Here is a 24,460-nt window from a genome sequence, read left to right on the forward strand (position 1 = left end):
CCATTTAGTGTGATGTGTATTACTTAAAGGAAGGGACAGGGAGGGCTGTACTCTTTAGTAACTTGTAAACAACAACAACACAGTCTTTTGATAAGTGGAAGTAGGTTGTTACAAATTTTCTTGTGGGTCTTTTCCATTTGCCATTGTCCTCAACGGAACCGCAGAATTCAGCTCTGGAACAATCGTTATTTCCCTTCTTCCTTCTCCTCAGATTTCCTCACACCCATTCCCAATTCAGAAATTTCCAAAGTGTCCTTCCCATTGTCCCTCTCACCCCATCCTACCCTCACCCTCAAGTCTGCAAGTGACATGTACTTCAGCTGTTGGGTGCAGTTTGAGTCAGGAAGTCTGGCAGTAACTGGTATTGCAGCTGTAAAAACATTTAGACTATTTGACTTGAAGAACTGAGACTGAAGAAAAATGGTGCTGTAGTTAGACATGGGGTTGGTTTGTGTGCTTGGATTCATATCATGTCCTTACTTTGTCCAAGTGCAGTAAAGTACAAAAATGAACTTTCTATGTCTCTGTGTTTGTGCTGTTGGGACGTTAGTTATCCTGTGAAGGTGTAGAGGTACAAGGGCAACCCCTTATGGGTTATGACAATGGTGGAGATGTGGGGTAACTGATAGGTTAGTTAGGAGAGTAAGGTAGGGAGGGTGTCCTTGTTCTCTTTGTCCTATCACTTGGTTCATGGTATACACTTCCATATTTTGGGCATGGTCAGGATTCCGTGTTTGGGCAAGATGAACCAGATCTACATAGCTGTGTGGGGTTGAACAGTCGTCTTAATGTTTGATTAGTCCCTCTGACCACATTCTTTTTGATGTCTTCTATGAAGAGTTGATTACAGACCTCAGCTTTGGATGTGTGGTGGATGTGTGTTTAAGGTAGCAAGTCTTAACACAAGTTCCACATTTACATCCGGTAGTGGCTTGCTGTGTCGCATGCGTATGCACCCAGTACCGCTCGCTAAACATGTGCTTACTATTGGCGCAGCCATTGTTGTTTACATAAATGAGACTCTCATGAGATTCACAGCCTTGATTTCTGCACTTCCTGACATGCAATGTGCACTTTTCAGAGTCCATTTGCTTGAATTTTGAAAAAGTTGTGAATTTTTAAAGTTGCAAAACGAGTCTGATGACTGCCAACGATTCTGAAGATGATTTTGAACTATTTTAATGATTTTTGCATGAGAATCTTGTAAAAATCAATCGTACTGAGTGACTTAGATATCCACTGACCAAGTTTTGCCAACAATGAGAGTGAAGTTGGTACTTGAATGTGAATCAACTGCCAGACCTCCAAAATCAAGAATCAAACGCTGGACCTCCGAAATCAATATTGTCAGTGAGTCGATCTTGATTTCACTTGATTTCCTGATTGTGCTAGTTCAATGGAATATATTACTGATTTGGTTAAATTTTGCCAAAGTTTTCAAGTTTCAAATTTGCAAGATGAGTCTGATGACTGTTGAGAGTCATAGCGTAATCAGAACAACAATTCTGTCAATGATTTCTGTGTGAGAATTTTGCAAAAGTTGATCGTACTGAGTGACCTAGACATCGACAGACCAAGTTTCACTGATATTGAGAGTGAAGTCTGTATTTGAGTGTTAACAGATTGCTGAACCTCCGAAATTGTGAATCGATTGCCAGATTTCCGAAACTGTGAATCAAATGCCGGACTTCCGAAATCATGAATTGATTACCTGACCTCCGAAATCATGAATCAATTGCCAGACCGTAGAAATTGATACTGTCAGTGAGTCAGTCATTGAATTCACTGATACTTATTGGCATTCTGCACTATCTTCCTGATTTTGCTAGTTCAACTGGTTATATTTTTCTTTTCATTATGGAGAAATTACATGTGAGGTAGGCTTGTTGTTTTTCTCCCCACCATCATAGGAAAACACATCATCCCTCAAAATGAAAAGAACATAAAAATGAGCATGTTGATTGTTGCAATTCAAGTTGAGTTAGAAAAAGAATAAAAAGAATGAAGTGTTAGAAGACACTGCAGACCACACAAACTTATTCTAAAAAATAAAAATGAAAAAAATGAAAAAAGACGTAATTAAAAGATTTTTTTTCAAAGTTGACCATCAAATTTGACACTTTTATTTTTGGTGCGTAAGTACAAAGCAACATGTGCCTGGAAACAAAAATTCTTTTGCATCTTTCTTATGTGTAGAATGCAGGAAAAATAAATATGTGCAACAAAAGAAGGTAATTATATTATCTATCAGTTTTTATCATTACCTTCTATCGAAAATCGCAAGAGTTATTCCCCTTGGCATGGGATTTCATGGGTGATTAGTGCTGTGTGACCTGGGGGTAAGAGGGTTAAGCAGCAATTGAGACACTATGCCAGCTAGAAGGTTGGCTGCTAATGCTTCCACACCAGGTTCAGACACCAGTGGCCAAATGAGATGACGTGAACCTTTCTCCTGGAAATTTTGAAAAGAATGAGCTGTCTGGCTCGATTAAGGACCAGTTTGGTCAACAGCCCCATGGCTCACTCACTACAGCAAGTAAAGGTGGGGCCCAGCCAGATGCAGCTTCCATTCAAGACCCTTATGTTTAATTCCAGACTTTTGGATCTGACCTGGGATTGTCTGGTGAAGCTGTGGGTCCTTTCATTGTAGATGCAGTAGTGAAAGAGGAGGCTAGACATGACAAAGAAGAAAAGAGGAGGCTAGACATGACAAAGAAGATGAGAAAGAGGAGGCTAGACATGACAAAGAGGAAGAGAAAGAGGAGGTAAGACGGATCAGACAGGAGGAGAGGAAGGAAGCCAGACGCATAAGGGTGGAGGAGAAATTATTAAGGAAGAGGCAGTTGAAAGAGGAGAGGCAACGGTTCAAGAGCAAGCTAGAGCTCAAACAAGAAGAAATAGAGGTCGGGTCTGTGCAGCAGCTCACCCTCACACCCTTTGACACCCTTTGATTCATTTCTAACCCATTCTGAGAGGGTAGCAATTTTTGATAAATGGAAATGGGAGTCCTGGGCCGAGCATGACACCTATGACTCTCAGGGACCAAAATTAGGAGTTACGACTCACTAAAGGCTGCACTGTTATGAGTTTTCCTGTTGGATGCCGACTATTACAGAAAGAAGTTCTGGTCTATGCAGAAGCTGGCTAAGAAGCCTTCCATCAGTTCCTAAACCACCAAAATACAAAGAAATGGGTGACACTGTCAGTGTAGCAACGTGCTCTCCCTGGAGAGAACAGCCTGAATGGTCTATGCAGGAGCTGGCTAAGAAACCTTTGATCAGTTCCTAAACCACCATTCTCGCTGGTGTACTGCGAGCAGAAGAAATAAAAACCAGGTGGAAGACATGAAGGATCTCTTCCTTCAAGAGCAATTCTTCTCCATTTTAACTCTGGAACTGGTGACAGAAATTCGTAAAGAGGAACCACAGAGGGTAGAAGATATGACCCATATTGCAACAAAGGTCATTCGGATGAGACGATAAACACAGACCCCATGTGCAACATGCACTTAGCACACGTAAAAGAACCCACAGCAACAAAAGGGTTGTCTCTAGCAAAATTCAGTAGAAAAATCCACTTTGATAAGAAAAACAAATAAAACTGCACGCAGGAAAAAATACAAAGAAATGAGTGACACTGTCAGTGTAGCGACGCGCTCTCCCTGGAGAGAACAGCCCGAATTTCACACAGAAAAATCTGTTGTGGCAAAAAAGAGAAAGACAAGTACAACAAATACAAAGGTCACTTATGCCAGGAAGGCGGGTCATTCTGCGGAAGCAGAGTTCAAGGCCACCAAGAGAACTGAAAGAAAATTTAACTTTATCCAGATAAGTTATTAATGCCAGTGAGACACCCTCCAAGCATAGTAGTATGAGTCAGCCAGAGGCTCATGGAAGCCACAATCCCAAGTTGCCAATATGTTTTAAGTGTGGAAAAATTGGACACTTTGCCCAGGAGTGCAAGCAGCCAAAATAGTGTCTGTGGTTGACCAGTCTCACATCTCTATCAAAAGAACACCTCCTGCCATCCCCTACTTTGTGCGTCCCTTGTGCTTCCCAAACACACTCCGTGTTGTGAGGTTGTTGTAAATGGAGAGATGGTCAGAGGTGTACATGACACTGTGGAGCTCACATGATCGTCATGGCCCGTCACTTGGTCTCACCTGATTCTTTCACGGGGTCATCTGTTTGAGTCGTCTTGGCCGAGTCCCTATGTGCATCCATGCTGCCAATAGCTCATGTAGACCTAGAGTCATTGTTTATTTTTGGAACGTTCAATGTAGCCGTGATGGAAGCACCTGTTGAGGATGTTATCATTGGCAACACAGCAGAGAATGTTAATGGCACCACAGTGAACATTCTGGTCTGTGCTGATCCCAAGATCGTGGGTGTTGTGGAGGCCTGAGCCCAAGCCAAGCGAAGTTCCCAGTCTGTTGTTTCACTTCCAACAGACAGTGTAGATATACACATAGCACAACAAGAACTTGTAGAGAAACAGGACCAAGATCCGGACTTGCAAAAGGCAAGAAAGTCTGCCAAAAGTTATTTGGTTCAGAATGTAGGATTTGGGGAGGTAACCTACCACCGAAAAGAGGGTGTGCTTGTCCTTTGTTTAAGAAACCACTGTGGAAAAATCACACAAGTCTGTGTTCCCAAGGCTCTACGGACTTCTGTATTACAGCTGGGTCATGACTCCCCAATGTATGATTTGGGTATGCAGCATAACCAGGACCAAATTTTCCCTAACTTCTATTGGCCGGGCATGTGTGCTAACATCAGGAATTACATACAGCAGTTTGAGAGGTGCCAGAAAACAGTGGCAAAAGGAAAAATTCCTCTTGTGAAGATGCCATTAATCTCTGAACCTTTTGACCATGTCACTGTTTACATCACTGGACCATCAGAGTCCATCAGAGTGTGGCAACTGACAATAGTGAACTATGCCACAAGATATCCAGAAGCTGTTCCTCTCAGAACTATCACCATCAAAACAGTCGCTGAAGCATTGTTTAATTAACAAGTGGCCCTGCGCTGGGATTCCTGCAGAGGTGCTCCCTGACAGAGGGACCCAGTTCACCTCTAACACTATGCAATAGTCGTATTGCTTGCTGGCTGTGCATAGCCTCACAATGACACCATACCATGCTCAGTGCAATGACCTGGTAGAACGCTTCAACTTGAAGCCCATGCTACATCATCTGGCCCAAGAGGAACCCCATTTATGGGATTGCTGGCTCCTGGCACTTATGTTTGCTTACTGGGAGGTTCCACAGGAAAGCACTGGGTACACCCCTTTGAGCTGCTGTTCGGAAGGACTGTGCATGGGCTGATGCAGATTCTGTGGAAACCCTGGCTTCACCCAGAAAAGTCTGAAATCCAAACTGCTGCCAAGTACACAGTGAACCTGTGCAAAAAAATCGCTGACTCTCATACCATTGCTCAGTAAAACTTGTCAAATGCTAGCAACAAGTACAAGAAATTTTTTATGTCAAAGTGAAGCACAGAGATTTTGCCGAGGGTAGCTGCTGCTTCTTCCCAGCAAACAAAATAAACTGGAATTGGGGTGGCAGGGTCCTCACACCATCTTATGCCATGTCAGGTTGGCGGACTACTGTGTCTAGACTTGGAACAAAGAGAAACTTTATTATTTGAAACAGTTTGTGGAACGGACACTTGAAGCGTCTCTTGCCCTGGTAGTGATTGTTGACATAGAGGAGTGCTGGGAGGGGACACAGACTGTGAGTCAGGACATTCCTCTTCTTCCACTTGAGTCATCTGAGAGTCCAGGAGATGTGTTGGTCAATCCAAACAAATCCTGCCTTGAAAGCTGCAATATTGGACATGACAAAGGATTTTGAAGATGTGCTGACTGATTTACCATCCTGCACTCACCTGGAGACATGCACCATGGAGCTTATCTCTGACACGCCAGTTCAGACTTGACAGTACCCTCTACCTTACTCTCAAAGGGAAACTATTCAGGAGGAAGTGGAGTCCATGTTCAAGTTGGGTGTGATCGAGCCCTCCTCTTCACCTTACTCATCTCCCACTGTCCTTGTTAAAAAGAGAGATGGCAAGATTTGTTTAATGATGACTTTTACTGTATTAACAACTTGACAGTATTTGATGTTGAACCCATGCCAGATATTGATGCACTCTTTGCAAAACTAGCAGGAAAACAGGTATTCTCAAAGCTCAGTTTGATGAAAGGCTGCTGGTAGATTCAGGTGGCTGAGGCTGATCGACCTAAAACAGCGTTTACGACTCCTCAGGGCCATTTTCAATGGCGGGTTATGTCATTCAGACTAAAGACCACCAGAGCCATTTTCAGCTGGATGATGAGCATCCACTGGGATTTTCTCAGGTAGACAACTTTATGGACAACATGCTGGTTTCTTCTTTCTTCTTCTGATCATACATGTGCGTGGGTATGTGTGTGTGTGTGTGCATGCGTTTGTTATTGTTGTTTAAGATTAAAAGCATACTAGATTTCATCAAAACGACTTTGAACTGACTCTCAGCCACATCTAAGTAACACATAATGTTTGGCACAAGACTTGGTTTCATCAACGCAGAACACATTAGAAATGGATCTTTCATTATCAGGAAGGATGAATACAGTGTGGCAGTAGCTGGGATTTTTTTGTTTTTTTTTGTTAAGCACATTGGCAGTAGCATCGAAACAGCTGTTGTTGATGACATCATCCCTAGGTTCACCCCCTTCCCCTGCCCCAATTTTCTCTCCGCATAGATCTCAGATCTCAGGAATGCACAAATCTCAGGAATGGCATCTGGGGCTTTTCTGCAGCAATGCCCAACTGACAAACATGCTTTTTTCTTGCTTTTTTTTTTTTTAATGAAAGCGCATTTATGTGTTTCCACATAGCTCTCACATCCCTGTAATCTGTGCTAGCCTGGGAGCCAGTGAAGTGCTTTGGAGGAGTGATTGAGAAATATTGTATCTTTTTGCTCGAAGGACTAGCCTTGAAATCAACATCACACACACAACTGTCAACTGTTTATACCTACTTCACACTGTCAACATCTGCACCACACACCACTGTCAATATTCACATCACTATACACACAACTATGAACATCTACAATACACAAGGTGAATGAATGAATACACATGAGAAGGTGCACATGTGCATGTTCAAACACCCCACCTCTTCCAGAGCGCCTGCAGACAGGCGATGTCCAGCAACATTGATGACATCATCATTACGTGACAACACAGAGATGTAGCCATGTTCATCGCGCACACCTGCGTCCATGGTGGCATAGTACCCCTGCAAAATACATTCTGTTTACAATGTTATAACACCCCTGTAAAACATCTGTTCACAATGGCATAATGCCCTTCTGAAAAACCTGTTTACACTGGCATAATACCCCTGTAAAACACATGTTAACAATGACATAATAATATGATAATTATAATAATAGATAGCACTTATATGTCACAAACTCCCCACATAATGGGCTCTAAGTGCCTCACATGAAAATACATATACACTAGTGCATCATAATATACCGCTGCATATGAAAAAAACAACACATACATGTGTTAAAATACACTACAACAATACTACAAATTGCAGATATTAACAATCACACACACACACAAACATACACACACGCAGAGGATGAAAACCTCCCCCCACACCCCCCACACACACACACACCCCAAACACACACACACACAAACACTCGTGCATATACACACACGCTTATGCACACACAAACACACATAAAACCCGTGTAAATACTTTGTTTACAATGGCGTAATACCCCTGTACAACATTTTTCTGTTACAATGCCATGACACCCCAGTAAAACACTTTCTGTTTATAACGCCTTAATACTCATGTAAAACAATTTTTGCTACATTCATGGTAGTGTAATATCCCTGTAAACACCTTCTGTTTCCAATGGCATAAAACCCCTGTAAAACACCTGTCTACAATGGCAGAATACCCATCTGAAACACCTTCTGTTACCCTTATTAAACACTTTGTTTACAATGGCATAATACCCCTGTAAAACACTTTCTGATTACAATGTCATGATATCCCTACAAAATATTTTGTTAACAATGCCAAGATACCCCTGCAAAACACCTGTTTACAATAGCATAATACCTCTGTAAGACACTTCCTGATAATATCATGATACCCCTGTGAATCAGTTTATTTAATATGCCATAATACGCCTGTAAAACACTTTCTGCTCACATCCAAGGCAGTAAAAAAAAAAAAAAAAAAAAAATTTTTTAAAACACTGTAAAAACTTTCTGCTTACATCCATGGTGGCACACTAACCCAGTAAAACACTTTCTGTTTAAATCCATGGTCACATAATAACTGTGTGAATCACTGTTCACAACAGTATAATATCCCTGTGAAAGACCTGTTCACAATGGCATAATACCCCTGTAAAACACTCGATGTTAACAATAGTGTAATACCTATATTAAACACTTTCATTTTTCAATGGCATAATACCCCTGTAAATACTTTCTATTTACAAGAGCTCTCTATAAATTTCATACAGTATAATGTTTGAATCATCATAATGGAATACAGGTTTATACAGCAAAACGATTAGCCACTTGGACTCATCTTTAAATTTCAATCTGAAATACTGAAACTTAGATTTTTATACTTGTGTGTACAAAGAAAAATGTTTTAACCAAAGTTTTCACATCAAAATGGGGAGCTTGTATTATACTCCCAGTTTTGTTAAATACACATACCATGTCAAACTGATGCAAACCAGGCCTATCGGTTTGCTCCTCTTGGCCAAACTTTTTTGGCAACTCAGTGATAAAATGTCTTGCAAATAACCCACCATCTGCTAGCCAATCAAACGCCATTTTTGGGTGGAGCTAATTACTCATTCCAAAGGCCAGCAAAGGAATGCCCTGTGTGAACCACGGCAAGAATCACAGGGACGGACGGAAACGGACAGGAAGGCATTTGAGTTTGACATAGTAAGTACCGTAAAGTTTGGTCTATAAGCCGTGACTTTTTCTCCCAGCTTCAACCTCTGTGGCTTATACAATGATGCAGCTTATCTGAGGATTTTAACAATCCCGGGAGTGTCACGTTCTCGTTTATTCTTAGCTGCGTGTCGAGTGGGAAACCTGGATGACAAGTGGTGAAAAGTCCTTCACCAAAACTGGCCGTTTACGACAAGCAAGCTTTGCTGAAGTCTGTCATTGGATCCTGACAGCATGGGGAAAAGTAAAGCAGTCCACCATTATCAATGGATATCGTACGGCTGGACTGTGTGCTGCAGAAGACGACAGTGCAAGTAACGAACCAGCAGCGACCTCCACCTTGCATTCATGTTCCTCAAGTGAAAGTGAGGCTGAAGTCAGTCGAGGAAGCTGTGCTGGTTCTCTTCAACTTGGGACACCGAAGACGAAGATTTCAGTGGATTCAGTGAGCAGGACGACATTGAATAATGTGACTATCCCTTAATTATAGATCTTATTATCATTGTGTTTATTTTTCTGTGTGGCACTAGCAGTATTTTTGCTTGCTTTTCTTTGTGTTGTTTCCACTTGTGTTTATTTCATAACCTATAGTATTGACAGGGAAGAAGAAGGCAAATTTGACTGCAGGATTCTTAAAAAAACCCAACTAAAGTTTATAAAAACCTTTTTGGTGGTAAATGAATCCTCTTTGTTTAGTGGGATACAATGTTTTGAACCATGGGCCCGTTGTCAAGTGATGAAAAGAGGACAGTGTGGATAGGAAAGCCTATGTGAGAAATGGGTGATGACATCTCACTGCTCTCTGTTTTGATGGACCATGCACACTTGCTGATCACCATTCAGCACAACACACACACACACACACACACACACGAAAAAAAAAAAAATTAAAAAATTAAAAAATAAAATAATATTTTAAAAAATCTTTAAAAAAAAAAAAATTATATATATGTGTATACATACACATACATACACACACACACACATATATATATACATGCATATATACACACATATATATTGCTTCTAAAAAGAGGGATAGGAGGTTAAAGAAAGAATAAGAACAGAGAGATCAAGGCAGAAGGACCCAGGCGCTAGATGTCAGTGACTCTGACGTTAATTCATTTGGCTGTGCAGTCCCCAAGCGGTCAATGACGTGGCTCTCCATGTTCTTTCTGTACGTGCTGTCATTGGGGTTCTGCCACACAGCTGAAATTCTTGCATGGGTGAAGCTGTGGTATGGGCCAACAAAATGCTGGCTGACAGGGTTGTTGTAGCCTAGCTTCATCGACCTCAGGTGTTCTGAGAAGCGCTCATCCAATAAACGGTAGGTCCCCCCCACATACAGTTTGGAGCAGAGGGTGCAGGACAAAATGTACACAATGTCAGTAGACTGGCAGTTGAGATGAGATTTCACAGTGAAAGTGCCAGAGGGTCCAACAACTGAACCTGGGGTGTCTATGAAGGGACAGGCCTTGCACTTTCAATCCCCACTGGGTCTGCACCATGGTGAGGTTGAATGGCTGGTAAGAGGTCTTAGTTTGGACTTCACGAGCATGTCACGCAGGTTCTTGTCTCTCTGATAGGCAATTAGCAGTGGCTTGGAAAGACTTCTCTGAGGTCTGGGTCCTGTTGCTGAAGACTGAAGTTTGCACACAGGATTCTGCAGACTGGCAGGTTGTGTGGATGGTATGGTATGACTGCCACGGCATGATCCTCGTTCTCTCCAATTTCTCTTGGTGTCAGAGCTTCTGAGCGGGTGGCAGAGCATGCACGCTTAAGCGCTGTCTGCACGATGTCCTCTGGGTAATGGTGGGCTGCAAAGAAGGTGGACATCTTTTGCGCCTCATTGTCAAAGTCCAGTATTGACAGCTTTTCCATAGTATCGGTATGTGTTCCAGTAGCGGTAATAAATGTGGCTTATAAGCCAGTGCGGCTTATGTGTGTATGAAGTGTTTTATTATTTTAATTTAGTGGGTGCGGCTTATATACCAGTGCACACAATAGATCGAACTTTACGGTATGTTCAACCAAACTGGGAGTATAGTACAAACTCCCCATTTGGTGTACCATGTCAAACAGAAACAGAATTCAAAACAAAAGGAGGAGGACGATGCCTGTTGGTTCGCATGGGAAGCTCTTGTAACAGTGACAGCTGAGTGAGCAGCAACAAAGGAATCCCCTAGGAACTATCTGTCCTGAGCATACAGAATTCTGTGAGGTGGCAAGTGATGAAGACTACCTCTGAAACATGTCTGAGGCACAAAAAGCTGAAAGGTGGCCAAAGTGGTAATAGTGTGTGCCTCAAGTGCTCTCAGAATCAAGCAGCTAAAGAACTGAAAATGCCTTAGATTCTGATCTGTAGGCGTTCCAACCAGACTATTTGAACCACCTAGGGCAAGACTGAGAAGGAAGGAAAAGCTTAAGCAGTCAGCATGCTCAGTCCTGAGAAAAAGCATCCACTGCCCAAGCTTCTGGGTCTGAAACCAGTGACAGAAATCAAGGGTCTTCTGTTGGCCCAGTGGCAAAGAGAACCATTATCTGTGAAAACCACAAACACCACACCTCCTGCAGTGTGTCCTTGTGTCGGGTCCATTCCATATGGAGGATGCACTTGGACCTGCTGTGCACACCTGCCCCAAGGTTGGCATTGCCCACTATGTGATTCGCTGAAAGCTCATTGCCCTTCTTGTAGCAACAAAGGAGAGCCTCAGCCCACAGTGTGAGGTTCTCAAAGTGCCCCTCATCCCTTTGTTCACTAACACTTAACAGTTGTGCTGTCAGTGAACAAGCTGACAGCCTTGCTGAGCCCAGAAAACTGCTTCAAGTTGCAAAAGAATAATGTTCCACTTGGGCTCCTGTGGGGACCAAATCCCTGCTGCAGGGAGTGAGCCCAAGTGGTCTCCCCACCTCTCACAAGGATGCTTCTGTGAAGAGCGCTACTTGAAGTATGGTGGTTATGGGCACCCCCTGAGCCAGATGGAGGAGAGAAGCCATTGCTGACATCATTTCGTGGAACCAATGTCCCAGACAGATGTGCATATCCTTCGGCTGAGTCCTCTGAGACCAGCTGTGCCTCTGTTCTGGAGACCCAGTTCGAGAGTTCTGATTTTGGGAAGCAGTGCGATATCCCCATCGTCAAGATCTATCCTGCTCCTCTAAGTTGGGTACATAAAGAAGAGCAGTGGATCTCAGAGGAGGGGTGTCTTCCACCTGAGACAACATGTACCCCAATTCTAGCACCAACAAACCCATTCATTGATCCCATTTTGCGCCACTGTTGCACGTAGTGGGAGAGGAACCCTATTTGCAGGGCTGAACGACTGGAGGTTCTTAACTGGGTCCGAGTCATTGGGGGTGCTGTATTTAGGCCCTGGCTCCTTTCAGTTGACAAGAACCAAAGAGGGAGTGCAGCTGGGTGTGGAGTGACTGCAAGGCAGCTCTTTCCTCAGTTGGGATGTTAGAGAGGTGGAGGACAGCGCCACTTCTAGTGAGCATGGTGCTGACGCACAGGCGAGGGTCACGCGTGCATCAGCTGTAGCTGCCAGACCTGCAGCCACAGTGTTGCCAAATATATTCAGCCTTGGATCACTGAAGAGTCCAAGAGGTTAGGGTGAAGACAACCCTGAAGCTCACAGGTCCCAACGCTCTTCCCACAACTGACTGGCCCTATAGAGGAAAGGGATGGAGAAGGTGTACGCCGAGAAGACATGTAGCAGGCAGCAGGAATGATCATTAAAAAGCAAGGGGGTGGGGAAGGGATGTGGGGGGAGAAGCTATAAGCTTCCCTGACCTGGGTGGGGTGACCCAGAAGCAGTCGGTCCCAAAAGAAAGATGCTAGTGACCATGGACACTGTGAAGGCGGACCTCAAGGGAAAGGGTCCCGAGGGAGGTGCAGGTGACCGTGAAGGTTGCCCTGACCAATGATTGGTCACTCACAGCCACCCCATCGGTGCATGCTGCCCAGTTAAGAGGTTCCAACAGGTCTGGACGGAAGAGGATCAGGCCTCCTGACAGCCGAGCATGCACCATAGGTGCATCCAAGTACAGGTGAAAAAAAGTTAATCCATATGTGGGTGCCAGTCACCCCATGAGGCCATCCCCATGGCATCTGGACCTCTAGCAAGGGATAAAGGTGGCCAAGCAGGAGTCAGGTCCAGTCCAACTTGGGTGTTGGGCCCGTGGGATAACTGACAAGCCAACAAGTCGCAGCAACCTGAGGCACATGGGTGCCATTGCATGACACACCGACTAGGGTCACGCATGCAATATCCCCTCCTGTGGAGATACAGGTGCCCATAAGGGAGGCGCTGGCAGCCGTAGAGGTTGCCCTGACCCACAACTGCTTGGTTCCTCCACCCTCAGAAGCATCTGAGTCCCAGGGCAGACAACAAATACTGGGGGCAAAGCCATGCTGGGCTGAGACCCGAGAGCCTGGTCCCCTACTAAGCCTAGTGTGTCCCAGGGGAGAAAGCACCCCATCATCTCCCAACAGGCAACGGAAATTCTTGGCTCCCATGTGTTGATAAGGGTCCAGGAGGTGCTAGGACCTATGCTGGTGAAAGTGGATGTTGTCACAACCAACAAATATGCAGTCCCTCCATAGTGCTGGGCTGAGACCAGGGTCGGGAGAGGGCCTGGCCCTGCGCTGACGCCAGTGTGGTCCAAGGGATACCCCCACAAGGGAATCAACTCATGGGTGCCAGCCAGAAGGTGCCAGGAGAACAGTTTCAGCCACTGCAAGCTTCCCCTGCCTGGGTAGGCTGACCTAGAGGTGCTATGTCCCGAGTGGGATGCACTGGTGACTATATAGGTCACTGTGACTGAAACCAGCTCCATCCCTCCAGCTGAGGCACTGCACATCCCCAGGAGAGCACCAGATGTACAGGGTAAAGGGTGCTGAGCTGGGGAGGATAGGACCTGGGCATCATCCCTGTACAGGCAGAATGGGGGGATCCACCTGTGGGTGCCAACCACCCTGTAAAGCCCATCCCCTGGCTCACTGGCATGTGGACCTCTAGGAAGGTGAAATAAAAAAATAAAAAGAAGAAAAAAATTGCACAAGTTGGCAGGAAGTCTAGTGACAAGTCTGACCTGGGTGTCAGGCAGCTGGCAGACCGGTGGGCCAAGAGCCTGGGACCTCCCAACCTGCACAGGACTACCCCAGCAAGGGAGACCCGCCAGGTGGCGGTGACCTGGAGTGAGCACAGGAGAGCTGCCCCCACAAGGCCATGACTCCCCCCCCCCACCAACCCCGCCTGAGGGAGATGGGGCAGAAGACTTGGCATGGGAGGAAGAGAGAGAGCAGTACCACCACTGACAGCCTCTCAGTCCACAGAGGATAGAGGGCCGATACCAAATCCCCTTAAGAGGGTATATCCATCCACCTTCATCGTTTTTGTGTTTTTTTTTTGGTTTGGGGGGTTTTTTGGTTGTTGTTTTTTTTTGCTGCCCCATCATCTGCACCGTTTCAGTGGCATAACTCTCACACCGCTCATTTAGATTCCCCCATATATGATCACACCCGGGTTCGTCCATCACAGTTCCAGTGTCGGCAGTCTGCAGGGAACCATCAATATTAGGTCGCCAGGAGGCCACACACCAGAGGAGACCCTGCACTGCTGCTGAGTCACTTCAGTGATGTTCAGTCGTGCCTGTTCTGATTTAACGTACTTAGGACACCACCTACTGAGCCCCCTACAAACAACAATAATGGCTTAGTCGCGGAGCCTGACTGAGTGAGCATCCCTCCCAGAGTGGAGACCGCCACCACGTCCCCCAAACAACAGCCGCCCATGAATCTGTCGACACTGAAGACATTGATAGGACTCACCCCAAGCACGGAAGTGGAGGGGTATCGAAACTGCGGTCACCATGAAAGCAGGGCATGAAAGGCCACAGACTTTGAGACTGTTTTGTTTATATTGATGACGATGAAGGAGGAGGAGGATGACGATGTTGCTATGGAGGTTCATTTTGGTTTGGGACTGCGTGACAAGGCTGTACTCTATGCTTCCTGTCATAATGATAACCTGGTGTTAACCAGGCCTGAGAGGTACAGACCCTTGCAGTGTTGGTCAGGTAATTGGAGCAACACACCCAAAGACTCATCCTTGAAGTGGATGACACTTGACTGTGTGATCCCAGTCTCCCCATTTAAGCCCACAGCACACTCAACTCTGGGTAGGAGCCGGTCGCAGGCCGAAAATCCACCTCTGCTGGGATTCGAACCCGTGTCCTCGCAGCCGTCAGTCCGTGATGCTAACCACTTCGCCACGGCGGCTGGTGTTTTTGTGGGTTTTTTTTAATATACATCTGCACTTTGCACAGTAGAGGAACATCTCTCAATAACTTGGGGTCAGGCCCAACCACAACTCCCCCCAGTCCCCTTCCAGACTGAGTTAGATCGAGCTACCCCACCTCAATGTATCTGCAAAGACGCATCGGCCTGATCACAAAGGGAGAACCTGTGGGCATAGGGACATAGCACTATCCCAACCTCACAGGTCCAGCAATCGCAGGGTGGTTTGCAATGTGTAGCAATTGGAGCAAGTCAATCCCAAGTACTGCGGCCAAGCCGTAAGAACAGGAAAGGAACAAAGCAGAGTCAGATGAATTTCACAATACAAACATTGAATCAGACATCAAGAACGGACGCAAATCATGTAAATGATATGAATTCTGAGATGAAAACATCCCACCATCAAACAACAAACATGCAATAAAATAACGTTTCTGATGCGTAAAAGCTTGGCAAAGACAGAGCAACACGATAATGTACTTATCTCAGAAATGGTGGCCTTAATTATCTCCAGTCGGAAATGGTGTTTGACTGGTGAGCAGATGGCGGACTATTAGCGAGACATCTGATCACTGAGTTGCTGTGAAATTTGGCCAAAAAGAGCAAACCGATAAGCCTGGTTTGTATCAGTTTTACACGGTATAGTATATGACACTGAACAATAAACTATCATCCCTTTACTTAATAAAAAACATTAAACTATAAGCTCTTGACTGGATGAAGAATAAACTATCAATTGACTCTTCATTTCATAGTAAACCTGGCTCTAGACCTGATGATAAACAATAAACTATTAGCTCTAGACTTGATGATAAACAATAAACTATCAGCTCTAGACTTGATGATAAACAATAAACTATTAGCTCTAGACTTGATGATAAACAATAAACTATTAGCTCTTGACTTGATAATAATAAACCATCAGCTCTAGACTTGATGATAAACAATAAACTATTAGCTCTAGACTTGATAAACTATCAGCTCTAGACTTGATGACAAACAATCAGCTCTAGACTTGATGATAAACAATAAACTATTAGCTCTAGACTTGATGACAAACAATAAACTATTAGCTCTAGACTTGATAAACTATCAGCTCTAGACTTGATGACAAACAATCAGCTCTAGACTTGATGATAAACAATAAACTATTAGCTCTAGACTTGATGATAAACAATAAACTATTAGCTCTAGACTTGATGATAAACAATAAACTTTTAGCTCTAGACTTGATAAACAATAAACTATCAGCTCTAAACTTCATGATAAACAATAAACTATTTGCTATAGACTTGATGATGAATAATAAACTACCAGCTCTTGACTTGATGATAAACAATAAACTATTAGCTCTAGACTTGATAAACAATAAACTGTCAGCTCTAGACTTGATGATAAACAAACTATCAGCCCTTGACTTGATCTTTCTTCTTCTCATTCATCAGATGGACACCTCAGTCTCCAGGATGAAGACAGCTCTGTGCTGACACGTGTTCCCACCCAGTCATCAGGTAGTACCGGTCTGCCCTTTTGTTGTGTGGATGCTTTTGCATCCACTCCTTCTGTTGCTTGGCCTTGATTATGGTCTTTACCAAGAGCAGCTGGTGGACCTATCCACCTGCTCTTGTGTAGTGCCTTCCTTCACGCAGGGATCAAAAGTCTCATTGCCCAGCACACTGCAGTGAGAGGAAATCCATTTTAGATGACGTGGCTCCTGCAGAGGGAAGCTAGTGTGGAGGACATGACACTTAAGTCAATGTTTTTGTTGGACTGTAAGGCCTGCAGGATGGACAGGGCATCAGTCAGGAAAACTATGATATGGGTAGCATGAGGGCTGACCTCAATGTGGGCTGCTGCTGTTTTCAAGACTTCTGCCTCAGCCTTACAGTTGGTGGAGTAAAGGCCGATAGAGAAGCAGATCTCTTCTTCTCTGCCTACTGAATGTAGATTCCTGCCCTACCATTTCATACAGCTTACTCGGCAGATCAAAGCCAGGACTCTATTGGATAGTGGGTTTGGAGATGCTGAAAGGTAAAGGACTTTTTCTCAGGGCCACTCTGAAAGTCTCTGGGGCCAACACCAGGGATGCTGGACTGAACATGGCCAAGTGTTCCCTCTCCCCATGCAGGGACAGCTCGACACCAAAGGATCTCTTTGGGATCATGGTCAAGGATGTCTGTGCTGTCGTTCAAGAGTCCTACTCAGGGGATGATTCTGCAACCTCTTGAATTTGGCAGCTTGGGTGAGGAGCTTGGCATCTCTGCATTCCTCAAGAGGCTGGAGCCCTGTGACAGTTACAAGTTCAGTACTGGTGTTGACTTCATGGCCCAGTGATGATGCAGGTTGCCTGGTTCTGCATCTTGCTAACCAGATCAAAGTTGGACTTGGCTGTAGTGCCCCATGCTGTCACACCATGCTCAAGGACTGGCCTGACTCTTCCAGTATAGACTCCTGAGTATCATGGTGTCTACGCCTCAAGTAGTTCCTGCCAGCTTCTTCATAACTGCAAGTCACACCTTGGCTCTAGCTTCTGCCTTCTCTGCTTGCTTCTTCCACATCAGGCACCTGTCAAAAGTTACATCAAATTACATGGGATTGTCCTCCACAAGTAAAATTTGTCCACTGATGTGCAGCATGGCCTTCTGTTCTTTTGTTGAGAGGCTGAAGACAGTGTAGGTGGTCTTTCTTGTGTTGATCTTCACAAGCCAATGTTTCATCCTGCCTTCAAGAATGTTCATCACCTGCTGCAACCTGTAGTTGGATGTTGTGAGGTGTTCCTCTGAGCACCCAAGGACCAGATCATCAGCATATGTGGCTCCCTGGACTTTGTGTGGCAGGTCTCTGACAATGTCGATGATGAAGATCAGGAACATGGTTGAGCTCAACACCTCTTTGGGGCACTCCTTTCAGTGTCTTCTCACAACCGTATGCTCCATTTCCAGGCCCTCCTATTGTTCAGGTACTGGGAGATACAGTCACACCCTCTTTTGGAGTTTCATGTGCAGCCCATTTTCCCACACTTTGTCAAAAGCCTTTTCCATGTCCCTCCACACTGTCAGAATATTCTGTTTGACCTGAAAGCCATCCTTGATCTTCTGGGCAATGTAGGTCACCTGGTCCTCAGTGAAACGGTGTTGCCTTAAGCCTGCCTGCTCTGAGGTGATAATGATGTTCTTTTCCAGATGCCATACTATGCGAGTGTTGATCATTCACTCTATGAGCTTACCAACACAACTAGTGAGGCTGATGGGACAATAGCTGTCTGACTTTCAATTGGTCCAAGCCCTTCTTGTGGGTGGGCACCCTATTAGCTTCTTGCCAGCTCTGTGGAACATGCACATTTTTCCAGCTGTTCATGAAATGAGCCAGAAGTTTGGATTTTGCTTTGATGCCAAGCTGTTCAATCATCTCGTTGGTAACTTTGTGAGGGTCAGGAGATTTTCTGTCCTTCAAGGTCTTTAGTGATTTCTCCAACTTGTTGAAAAGATTGTTCATGTATTCTGGTTGATCTTGTACACCCTGGTGGTTTGTTAGCTCATCTGGATGTTGCTGATCTGCTCATAGCTGTCTATAAAGCAGTTTGTTGCTTCTTTCCCTGGCACTATCTCCTGGTCTTTTTCAATCATGACAGCGACTGATCTTGTGTCCTCATCATTCATTACCTTGGTAAGCTTTGAAAGCTTATTTCTAACTGTCAAGGTTCAGCTTTTCTGTTTTCTCCCTCCAACTCATTCTTGTAGCTTGAATGTAGGCCTTCGATATTTGGTAGACCAGGCTTTGATGGCAATTCTTTGGAACTGAGCAACTCCTGTAGTTCTTCAGTCTAGTATGGCCTGTAGTTGTTGTGAGCACCATGTGGAATTGTTTCTGAGGCTGCTTTTATGATGGCCTGGTTAAAGCAACTGGAGGCTTTGTTAGTGATGAAGTCATCTACCTTGGTAGCTTTGCAGTATTTGTCAGAGAGACATGAGAACATTTCCTTGACTTGATGATAAACAATTAAGTATCTGCTCTTTACTTCATGATAAACAAGAAACCGATAGCCCTTGACTTGATGATAAGCAAGAAACTATCAGCTCTTGGCTTGATGATAAACAAAAAATTAAAAGCTCTTGACTTGATGATACACAGTATATTATCACTACTTGACTTGATGATAAACAACAAACTCCTATTTGATGGCCAGACAACTGACCTCCTTTTGGGAAAAGTATGTTTCCTTGAAGCGTTCATCAGCCTCCCACAGGGTGGAGAAGGCTCCTGGTGGCAACGGCAACCTGACCACAACACCACCACCATCACTATCTACTTCTTTTATAATAATGATAGAAATGATTAGTAGTCATAACAATAATAATAATAATGTACATTTGTGCAATGTCATTTTTGACTTTCTTGTGTAAACAAAGTGGGTCTATGTAATAACCCGGTGTTTGGCTGTCTCTGTGTGTGTGTGTGTGTGTGTGTGTGTGTGTGTGTGGTAAACTTTAACATTGTCATTTTCTCTGGAAATACTTTGTCAATAGCCACCAAATTTGGCATAAATCTCTCTCTCTCTCTCTCTCTCTCTCTGCAGGCCCAGATAAAATATTAAGTGAAAAGTTAAAGCAGACAAATGCAGCTGTTTTGATTTTCTGGTATTGTTATTCAACAAATGTTTTAATGATGGAATCTTTCCTGTAGATTGGGCAAAATAAATTATCATTCCTATTCATAAAAATGGAGACCTGAATAATCCAGATAACTATCGCGGAATTGCACTTACAAGTATCATTAGCAAAGTATACACTTACATTTAAATAGAAGACTGACTAAATGGGCTGAATGAGAAGATAAGATTACTGAAGAACAAGCTGGATTTCGATCAGGTTACAACACAGTAGACCATATTTTCACATGATATGCATTAGTTCAAACATATTTATTAAAAAAAAAATACAAACATGTATGTTGCTTTTGTAAACTTTCAGAAGGCCTTCATCTCTGTGAATCAAAATATTTTATGGAATGTATTATGTAAAACAGGAGTGGATAGTAAGCTTTATATGGCTCTGTGTGGTGTGTATGATTCAGTCTTAGCATGCGTATGTGAGAAGTGTGTAAATTCAGATGTGTTTGACTGCCCACATGGCGTAAAACAAGGATGGCTGTTGAGTCCTCTGATGTTTTCGTTCTTTATTAATGAACTTGCTGGGGAGATAACAAAAAAAGGAAGACATGGGATTCAAATGACAGCTTCATATGGAATATACATAAATGTCATACTTTCTTCACATCACATTACTTTAAATGGATGGTCAAATTGCAATTACTTTTACAAATTGATTTGTCAATAATAATTAGTTTTGGATTTTGTTTTTATCAGTAGTATTACTATTGTTATATGTTGTTATATGTAGAATGTACCTCCATGTCATTAGGGCTGTAAAGCTATTGACATTAAAGTATTCAGTGTTCTCTCTCTCTCTCTCTCTTTCTCTCTCTCTCCTGTAACATGTATACTGCATGTGAGGGTAAGCCAAAATGCTATGATACTACGAGCTCACCATACATGTTCAAGTTGCATACTGTATTACAGTGCACCAACACACACACACACACACACACACACACACACACACACACACACACACACACACACACACATATATATATATATATATATATATATATATACGAGCATATGTTGGCATTTTCTAGAAGATTACAAGTGGCAATATATAGATATTGATATATGTTGGCATTTTCTAGAAGACTACAAATGGCAATTTGGCAGGTTGGTAGGTATGAATAAAACCTTTAAAGTCATCCCCTGTATGATGCTAGGGAAAACAGGATGAGAGGAAACAGGTCAAGGCCATTGTTTGGCAAAACTGAAAAAAGCCAAATAGAGACTATAATAAGCATTCAATTTTATTCAAACAGGTCTTGTGACTTGGATATAGGTACAGCATGATCCTATAATAAAATAAAAAATCAGAGGTTTAAGGTCAAGGTCACAACCTGGCATATGATATTGATAGGGAACATTTCTGCATGGAAGAGGGAGGTCTTCTATATAGTCTTCAGCAAACTTGGTACACTGACTGGTTATGGTGAAAACAAAACTGGTGAAAAGAAACAAGGTTAAAGATCATCAAGGTTACAACAAAGGCTACTGAGAAATTGTAAGGGATAACAGAATTATGTTGTTGTTGTTTGTTTTGTTTTGTTTCTTTGTTTTTTTGTTGTTTTTTTTGTTGTTGTTGGGTTTTTTTTCAATTTTTATTCAACATGATGCACCATGTAGTGATTTGTTTTGGCCAGAACAAGGTTTTGTAAATACAAATGTCAAAGGTCAAGGTCACATCAGCATGTCTTCTGGCCAGATTATCCATTTTGGAGTTTGTTTTTATTTATCTATCTATTTGTGTATTTATCATTGTCATTATTATTTTCTTTTTTTATAATTCCTTCTTGTGCATGTCACAAGTGAGTCTTCAAGGCATCGCCTCTCTTGTTCTCTATGAACTCAAGTCCCTTTACATAAAAGAAAAGAATGTCCACATCTACTTCTTTTCCTACCTCTACTGTGGTTAGTGATGCCACAGTTCAGTTTTCTAAATCAGCAAGGAACCTTGGAGTCATTCTTGACTCAAACCTCAACATGCATGCTCAGGTAGTAAATCTGATACACATAGTCAATTGTGAACTTCGTCGCATGAACTCTATCCATCAGTATCTTTCTGTTGAAACTACTAAAACTCTTATTTCTGCTTTTCTGCTGTCACGAATTGACTACTGTAATTCTCTTCTCATAGGCTGTCCACATGATATTCTTCAGTGAATTCAAAAACTTCAAAACAATGCTGCCGTCTGATTCTCAGAGTCCCACGTACTGATCACATTTCTCCTCACCTCCGCACTCTACAATGGCTCCCCACTGAAGCGAGAATTAAATACAAAGTTACGTGTCTCTGCTATTCTGCTTTCCACTCCGCAGGACCTACTTATCTTTCTGACCTTATCAGTGTTTACACTCCCACAAGAAATCTCCACTCTTCCTCTGACTAGTACCTTTTGAAACTACCACATGTCAATACAAGAACATATGGTGAACATTCTTTCTTATTTGCTGCTCCTCACATCTGGAACAGCCTTCCTCATCATATCCATGCATCTGATTCTATTTCTGCTTTTCATTCATCACTAAAGACTCATCTTTTTAAAACCTATCTATAAGTACTCTCAGCTTCCTTTTCTCCAACACCACCCATGTCAGCTCACTTTGGATGTTAGTGTGAGTGTTGGAGTGTAACAGCTGTAGTATTGATAGTATGTTACTTTGTGAGTTTTATGCATTGTGTTTTTATAATATTAATGATTCTGTTTTATGTTTGTTTCTACTACTTTTCATATGCTTTCTTGTTTCACTTTAGGTACTGGATTGTAAAGCGCTTAGAGCTTGCTTATGCTTGTATTATAGCGCTATATAAAAATAAATTACTATTATTATTATTATTATTATTATTATTAACACCACCCATGTCAGCTCACTTTGGATGTATGTAGAGTGGGAAATTGAGAGTGTGAGTGGGGAGGAGGGTTTTTTGAGAAAGAGTGGCCATGAATGTTTTGTGTTACTTGTAATATTTTTCTTTCATGTAAAGCACCCTGAGCTCTTAGTGAGAAAGGGCGCTATATAAATGTACATTATTATTATCATTATTATTATTATTATAATTATTATAAAATGAACTGCTCTTTACCACTCTGTCTCTCTTCCCCCTCCTCTCTCATACCTCAAAAATGCAAATTGTGTTGGCAGTTATGGGGACGTGCTGTAGAAAGAAGTAAGAGACTGAGATTGCTTACAGATAGGTTTTGAAAAGATGAGTTTTTAGAGAAGAGCGGAAGGCAGAGACAGGGTCTGATGAACCGATAAGATGTAGAAGGTTGTTCCAGATATGAGAAACATCAAAGAGGAAGGCAGAAGAAGCTATGATGAAATACTGTTTCCCTTCCCAACCAAGTAAGCAGAAGAGCAGAGGTCACAGCCATGTTTTCCACCTGACTCAGAAGCCCTTACAAGAGAGGCACTCCAAGACCACTATCTTTCCTATCACGTGAAACAGTGACAAATATTCCTAGAGTATCCAGTCAGACACAGGAAGCTCTTGCCACAATTTTGCAGTGTGGTATTGTTTTGCTGACTGTCTCATTAACGGGGTTGAACTTCAAACAAAGCACAGGGCTTGAGAATATCTTGTCAAAGCAGGTTTGACAACACTGAATATTATATTAAATGGTAATCCCATTTTTGTTTACAAATCACACATACGGATGTGGTCATTTTATTCCCTGTTAAAAACGAACCCAGATAAATCCACACAAGAATCTTTCCCAAGCTGAGCACTGTTTTGAAGCCATCCAGCTGAGGGCAGCTGGCTGTGCCTGACTATGTTCAGTATGAACAATGTTGCTGTGTCTGTCTCATGGCAACTGGTGCCAGCTTATGGCCCTGTCTAACACCAACAAGCCCTAAACTGTACCACCTGGTCAAGATTAAAAGACTTTATTCTGTAAACATACAGGTTGTGTAAACTAAACACACTGGGTGTCAGTGTGACAGGCTGACTTCACAATTTTCCTTTTTAGATTTCTCAAACAGCATATCAATAAATACTTAAGAAACAAAGCAGTAAGATATTTACAAGCTAGTTAGTCAATACTAAATAGATTTACATAGGATGATACAAATATTACACTATGCCAGACAGTAGAGGTATAAACAAGTTCATAGAAAAGGTAGTAATACAATGAAAGATGTTACCATCAACAAACACTGTTTAGTAACTGTTCCACTTAATATCAGAGCGATTTGATGGTTGTTCTTCTTGGCATTGTGCAGTTCATTCTAGACCTGTTCCACTATTGTTTAAAAAAAACCCCATAAAACAAAAAAAAAACCTGAAACAATTGGTACACATTTTCTAAAAAATCTGAGTAATCATAACAAAGACTTAACTTGCTAAACGAGAGAGACTGTGACTTACTTGATAAAGATTTCCCCCAACTCTCCATCCTCTGTCTCCCTCCCTTCTTCATCCATCACTTTCACTGCAACAAAAAACCAAAAAAACAATGTTGAAGAGCTGAAGGTTGTAGACATTTGGT

The 24,460-nt window shown here is 42.9% G+C and overlaps 1 protein-coding gene across 2 annotated transcripts in view; it reads right to left on the reverse strand.

Moving 5' to 3' along the window:
• The window catches only part of LOC143301279 (acyl-CoA synthetase short-chain family member 3, mitochondrial-like), a 180,370-nt gene that overhangs the window by 38,340 nt on the left and 117,570 nt on the right, over window positions 1–24,460 (reverse strand). For both annotated transcript variants that reach the window (XM_076615457.1, XM_076615456.1), the window contains exons 11-13: window positions 24,340–24,403; window positions 19,500–19,581; window positions 7,169–7,291 (exon numbers count right to left, since the gene is read on the reverse strand). In XM_076615457.1, coding sequence (XP_076471572.1) covers window positions 7,169–7,291; window positions 19,500–19,581; window positions 24,340–24,403 — 269 coding nt within the window. The remainder of the gene's footprint in view (window positions 1–7,168; window positions 7,292–19,499; window positions 19,582–24,339; window positions 24,404–24,460) is intronic.

The sequence above is a fragment of the Babylonia areolata genome, chromosome 27 (genome assembly GCF_041734735.1).
Source record: "Babylonia areolata isolate BAREFJ2019XMU chromosome 27, ASM4173473v1, whole genome shotgun sequence".
In the NCBI taxonomy this organism is placed as follows: domain Eukaryota; kingdom Metazoa; phylum Mollusca; class Gastropoda; order Neogastropoda; family Buccinidae; genus Babylonia; species Babylonia areolata.